Raw genomic sequence first — 6,714 nt, 5'->3', positions numbered from 1 at the left:
GAGTAAATTGCACAGAAGTACCACAATTGAGGCATTGGAAGCAGATTGATACCAAGTTTGGTAATTTTTACATGTCAGTACCAAGTCTGGGGCTAGACGTTACAAAAAGGTCTAAATCGCGTATAAACACATATTGACAGTGTATCTGACTGGCAGGGCCCGCCTGTCAGCTGCTGACGTGGCATTTTTTTTTTGCAGAACCCCCCTCCCCCCACGGTGTCGCTCCGCGCCCGCCTCGCCGCCCTCGCCCTCGCCCTCTCCCCGTGGCGGCCTCCTACCTCAGCCGGCGCGCGCACGACCCCGGCGCGCCGGTGGTGCTGACCCCGCCGGCGAGAGATCGCGCCGCCGGCGAGAAAGAGAAATGAAATACAACAGAGAGATCGCGCCGCCGGCGAGAGAGAGAGAGAGAGCCATGAGGAGCGGCGGCGACGTCAAGTCCTTCTTCCGGCAGCAGAAGGCCCACTCCGGCGCAGCGGCCGCCAAGCCCACCAGCGGCGTCTCCAAGAAGCAAGCGCACCACCACCACCAGAAGCAAGCGGCGGCGCGCCCGACGCCAGGTACGCCGCCGTACGCCCAATCCGAGCTCCGCCGATTCATACGCCCAACGCGGATTTGACCGCTCGATCGATCGATCTGGTGTTTATTTATTTTCAATCTGCTGTTGCTTTTGTGGCAGATCACGGCGATGGCGCCGACGCGAGGAGGGAGGAGGCGGAGAACGTGGAGAGGAAGGCCAGGGAGTTCGACATGGACATGCGCTATGGGCCCTGCCTCGGCCTCACCCGCGCCCAGCGCTGGCAGCGCGCCGACGCGCTGGGCCTCGCCCCGCCGCCGCACGCGCTCTGCTCCGACGACCAGCCGTGCCTCTGGGAGGGCCGCGTCTAGACTAGGGCATCGCCCCAGGGCCCCGTCGTATCACCGATCCGCCACTCCTCGTGGTTCTGCCTACTGCTTCTTCTGTAGCCATCAGTCTTCGTGTTGTCTTCAGTCTTCGTCTGTACGTTTGTGTTGATCCTGCTGGGTGCGTGCGATGCCGTGTGATCCGATGCGATGCTGTATTAATCTCAGTATAATCTTTGCTGCATCTGGTGTGTTGCAAATCTCTCTATATCCCATTACAGTTGAGGTTTTTTGAGCAATGTTATTTGGGAATGCACGCGGATGACCCTGATTGAAAATTAGAATGAATGTTCTATATGACCGCACTTGATCCAATACGAACGCTCTCAAATCAAATCAGAAGAAAAATGCAGTTTTCTGCTACACTCAATAAGACCAAGTCGGATTCGATTCAAATTATCAATGCCTATACAGGACAAGATATAGAATTTGGGGTGAAGCTTTGGCTATCTATAGTGTTTCATCTTGGCTGGGATGATAGATTGATAGGATCGGCTGAATTTATACACTATGCCTGTGATACAAGTGAGGTAGCTCATTCTTTAGCGAAATTTGCTTATGACGATAATGCTTCTTGTAATTGGGTTGATGAACCCCCAGCTTTCCTGGTGAATGCCATTGTAAACGATGTAACCATATTACCAATTCAATATAGTGGCCATGATGGCATTTCTTAAAAAACATTCTCAAATATATCAGAGCTCATGTAGATTACAACGGACAAAATAAATACATATTGAGATCTCAGTTTCATCCTTCATCCAGAGCCATTGCTCATGACAGCACCCACCAGAACACAAAGTTACAACAGCCAACAGGCAAGGCCCCCAACTGGTTTGATGCACCTGTGCTGCTCTTCAGGACAAGTGATTTCGAAGGCAGGGAGACCATGAAGCCTCCTTGATTGATTCCAGCGAGCCTATCATCCAGCTGCTGTCGGTGCACTGGATCAATATGCTTTACTCCAATTATGACGCCACTGCATAGTTGGATACCATTCTTTTGGAGGGCTTTCCTGGCATCGTAAGAGTGCTGTGAAGACAATTGTCAGTTTAAGATGGAAGGCCAGAGGAATTAATTGTCGCACCATAATGCAGAAAGCTATCATGTGATGCACGGGCGTAGCGGAACTGAGATAAACATTTGTTAAGAAAAGAGCTAGGTTCCAGACATCACAAATCACTTTAAACAAATCTTATCCCAGCAATCACAGGCCAGAGAAACCTATAAAAATTCACATCATGCATGAATGCACAAAGACAGATTATCCAGACTAGAACATGTGATGATGAAAAACATACTCAACAGGCCAAAACCAACTTCACTATCTGTTTCATGTTCAAAAGATAGCCAAATCATACACCACAGCATTTAGTATCACTGAAACTGGAATAAAGAGAATGCAACCTTTAGGCTAAATCCATCTTAAAATAGAACGAAAAGGCATCTCTTTAACTGAGTGCAGCCATACAACGTGTGAATTGAACAAGTAGACAACCATTAATTCCACGAACATATAAGATGATCAATGGTGTCATGAAACCGGTATATCCAGTTGCTAGGACAAGCACTAAGGTCTAAGAGCGATATGCTACTAAATGATCGATTTTGCTGTTGCTCATTGACATACACAGGAGCAAGCACATGCCAGGGCCATGAACCTACGCAAAGCAGCAATATTTTCAGCTCCATGGCTACATACATGTCCAGTGGTCACCAAGATACTACTACTTGCAGAACTGAATCTACCATGCGCATGCGGCAGGCTATAGCTTCCTAAAAAAACAATTAAAGAAGAGCATCATGGTTTCCTCACCCGAATAGAGTGACCCACTCCTCGCCATCTGCCTTCCCTTCGCTGGCCGGAGCCGCCGGCTCCGTCCTGGCAGCCTCCGTCGCCGGGGTCACGGCCATCGCCGTCGGGGGAGGAGGAGTGCAGGGGATGGACGGCGGGGGCAGCGCGAGCAGCTCCTTGCGGGGCGGCGGCTCGACGACCCCGTCCATGGGGGATCCGGGGGCGGAGGCCTTGCCGCGGGAGCGGTCCCATGAGGGCGAGCGGCTGCCGGCGCTCGCCCCGGCGTGGGGGGAGGGGGAGGAGGCAACGGGGAGCAGGTCGGAGGCGGTGGGGTCGGGCGAGAAGTCGGCGGCGGTGAAGCGGTCGTCGAGCGTGAAGAGGGGCGGCGGCGGCGGCGTGGCGGAGGGCGGGGCGGCGGCCGCGGGAGAGGCGAAGCGGGAGCACCAGCCAGAAGGCGCTACCGGCGCGCTGGGGTCGTGCGCGCGCCGACTGAGGTAGGAGGCCGCCACGGGGAGAGGGCGAGGGCGAGGGCGGCGAGGCGGGCGCGGAGCGACACCGTGGGGGGGGGGGGTTTCTGCAAAAAAATGCCACGTCAGCAGCTGACAGGCGGGCCCTGCCAGTCAGATACACTGTCAATACGCGTTTATACGCGATTTAGACCTTTTTGTAACGTCTAGCCCCAGACTTGGTACTAACATGTAAAAATTACCAAACTTGGTACCAATCTGCTTCCAATGCCTCAATTGTGGTACTTCTGTGCAATTTACTCTGTTCTTGGAGATCTATTCGATGTAATACTCTTTTCCGGTGTGTTTGCCGAGATCCGATGAATTGTGGATTTATGATCAGCTCATCTATGAATATTATTTGATTCTCCTCTGAATTCTTATTTGCATGATTTGATATCTTTACAAGTCTCTTTGAACTATCGATTTGGTTTGGCCAACTAGATTGGTTTTTCTTGCTATGGGAGAAGTGTTTAGCTTTGGGTTCAATCTTGCGGTGTCCTTTCCCAGTGATAGTAGGGGCAACAAGGCACGTATTGTATTGTTGCCATCGAGGATAAAAAGATGGGGTTTTCATCATATTGCTTGAGTTAATTCGTCTACATCATGTCATCTTTCTTAATGCGTTACTCCGTTCTTTATGAACTTAATACTCTAGATGCATGCTGGAGAGCGGTTGATGTGTGGAGTAATAGTAGTAGATGTAGAATCATTTCGGTCTACTTGACATGGACGTGATGCCTATATTCATGATCATTGCCTTAGATATCGTCATAACTTTGCGTTTTTCTATCAATTGCTCGGCAGTAATTTGTTCACCCACCATAATGTTTTCTATCTTGAGAGAAGCCTCTAGTGAAACCTATGGCCACCGGGTCTACTTTCCATCATATAAGTTTCCGATCTACAATCTTAGTTTCCTATTTATTTTCTTTGCAATCTTTTACTTTCCTTTCCATAAACCAAAAATATTACTTTACCGTTTATCCATCTATATCAGATCTCACTTTGCAAATAACCGTGAAGGGATTGACAACCCCTTTGTCGCGTTGGGTGCAAGTTGGTGTTTGTTTGTGCAGGTATTCGGTGGCTTGTTGCGTTGTCTCCTACTGGATTGATACCTTGGTTCTCAAAAGCTGAGGGAAATACTTACTCTACTTTGCTGCATCACCCTTTCCTCTTCAAGGGAAAAACCAATGCAAGCTCAGGAGGTAGCACAAGGCGGGTTCTTCACCATACTCTGAATTGATGACAATCTGGTTTTGACCTCCATGCTCGGCCCTCATGATTCCTTCCTATCATCGCCTCGATTTCCACGCGCCGGGCGAATGCGAATGGTCCATATTTTTTACAAATAAGCCCCTTACCATGCAAGGGTGGCATCTATATAAGGAGGCTAGATCCCCAAATGCCATCCCATTTCGCGCAAAGAGCATCAGAGCCTACCACAAAAAAACTTCAAAACATGGTGAATGCCCCTAGCTCTTCTTCGCGCCCTCATGGCCCTCAAGCGGGTGATTGGCGAAGGTGCTCAGTGTCCCACCTCCAGCTGAATCGACTTCAGACGGAGGGATATCTTCCTCCCGTAGATCTAGTCTTCGTGCAGGCAGGATGGGCATCGATTGGCAATGATGTGCTAGCAAAGAATTTCCCCAACCCCAACAAGGAGGAGAGGGTGTGCTTTTGTCTCGTTTCTTCTGAGGGTCCTAGGATTTCCAATCCACCCCTTCCTCGGAGGTCTATTGGAATTGTACGGGATCCAGCTGCACAACCTCACACCAGGTTCTATCCTGCACATTTTGGGTTTTGTCGCTCTCTGCGAGTTGTTTTTAGGCTCCGAGGCTCATTTCAAACTATGGAGAAAGTTCTTTTGCCTCGTCCCTCGTTCCCAAGGGGGTTCCATATTTGAAGTGGGCGGCGCCGAAGTATGGCGCATAGCCGGATCAGGTTACCTCGTCGGAACTCCCATCAAGGAATCCAAAGAATGGACTTCAGAATGATTTTATATTGAGGACGTTCCCCTTCCGGATCCAGTCCGGCGTGGACTTCCCGAATTCTCCAGCACTCCTTTAAGAAACGCTTCAATTGGCACCCCCGGGCCCCAAACAAGGAGACAGTGCGTAAGTAAAGATGTTAGTTCAAGGTCAGGATACTTTCCCATTTCCAACTCTCAATAATCAAAGTCATGGCCATTGCGATAAAGCGATGCATCCAGCCCCTTCAGTCCAGGGATTACCCTTTATGGTGTTACAACGGAACGGACAACTCGTCTCGTTACAAGCGCCAGGGCCCAGATACCCTAGCCGCTCTGGCCGCCATTCTGGCAGATCTTTATAAGGGGGAGAAAGAATACTTCACCCGTTTAAATTGTCAGGAAGGTTTTTCCATGTATAACCCTATCGAATGGATAAGTTTTTGATTATCAGCATTGTCCTGCCTCATTATCGAGGTGTGCTAATCAAATTATTCTGGTTGTCTTAAACCAGACATGGAGGAAGATGGTCTTAAAGGTTCATTGCCCCTCCCCATAGCCATAGGACTACGCTCGCGACGAAGATCCCGGATTCTGCGAGGATCCGGATATATTTATAGAGTTTGATGATGGAGTCTTTTATCAAGCGAGCCTTGACGACTCAGAAGTGGCTATTATGGCTAATTGCCCCGGCCTTCTCCCTTTCTCCAATGTAAGTACTTGGAAGTTATCTTGAGAAAAGGAGCCCCCTACTTGCGCCTCACCCATTGCACTAAATCGTGCTCCAAAGGGTCGGCGCTCAGCGAGCCACACTTCATCGAGGGTGGCCTCTAGGAAGATAGCATCTACGCAGGGCGGGCCTTCAAAACGAAAGGAAACCGGGAGCGCCATCGAGCCCCCTCCTTCATCAAAGGGTATAACCTTTAATATGTGCGTAGGCATAAGGCCAGATTGTCACATTTCTCCTCCCATCTTATTTCAGAAGGAGTACACGACGAACCGTGCCCGAAGACCCAGTTAGCCGATCATCAGCCGGCACCGGACTCATCAACCAAGATGAGAGCCAATACGGATGCAACGCCAAATCATACACCTCATGAGGATTCGGATGATGTATCCATCACAAATTTCGAAGTGGAGAGGGTGATGAATCATCGACAACTAAAAGAGACCATGCGTGCTCCAGTTTTTACTGAGCAGGAATTCACTGCCCTTAGCTCCATGGATGCATATATCCGAGCCGCCCGAGACGGACTTGCAGGAGTCGCTCACCTGTTTTCAAAGGATATGTAGGTAATAGTTTGTGTTAATTTAATAGATATATATTAGCAGCCCCCGAGACTTGAAGCGGTTAAACCAACCATTTTAAGGACCGTTATGACCGCAGGTTCTCAAAGAGAAGAACAATGCGCTATCCCAGGAGCTTGAAACGAGCCGGACAAAGCTAAATGCCGCCACCACAGAGCTAGAGGAAATGAAGAAACTCACGATGACTATTGATCAAAAGAACAAACTTGAGGAGGAAAAGGATAAGCAAGCCG

At 49.7% G+C, this 6,714-nt stretch overlaps 1 protein-coding gene across 1 annotated transcript; it reads left to right on the top strand.

Moving 5' to 3' along the window:
- Positions 1 to 244: 244 nt before the first annotated feature.
- Positions 245 to 1,118, top strand: LOC123124715 (DNA polymerase delta subunit 4-like). Its single transcript, XM_044545288.1, has 2 exons — positions 245 to 557; positions 677 to 1,118. Exons 1-2 carry the CDS (start codon positions 362 to 364, stop codon positions 883 to 885), a joined length of 405 nt encoding a protein of 134 aa, XP_044401223.1. The 5' UTR covers positions 245 to 361; the 3' UTR covers positions 886 to 1,118.
- Positions 1,119 to 6,714: the final 5,596 nt, after the last annotated feature.

This window comes from Triticum aestivum, chromosome 5D, assembly GCF_018294505.1.
Source record: "Triticum aestivum cultivar Chinese Spring chromosome 5D, IWGSC CS RefSeq v2.1, whole genome shotgun sequence".
Taxonomy (NCBI): Eukaryota; Viridiplantae; Streptophyta; class Magnoliopsida; order Poales; family Poaceae; genus Triticum; species Triticum aestivum.
Note: the sequence above shows the minus strand (reverse complement) of the source record. Positions and strands in the feature narration are given on the sequence as shown.

Excerpts from the sequence above, each read along its gene's own strand:
- LOC123124715 (XM_044545288.1), top strand. The coding sequence starts at position 362 with ATGAAATACAACAGAGAGATCGCGCCGCCGGCGAGAGAGAGAGAGAGA. Across the intron at positions 558-676 it reads GGCGGCGCGCCCGACGCCAG|ATCACGGCGATGGCGCCGAC; the intron begins GTACGCCGCCGT and ends CTTTTGTGGCAG.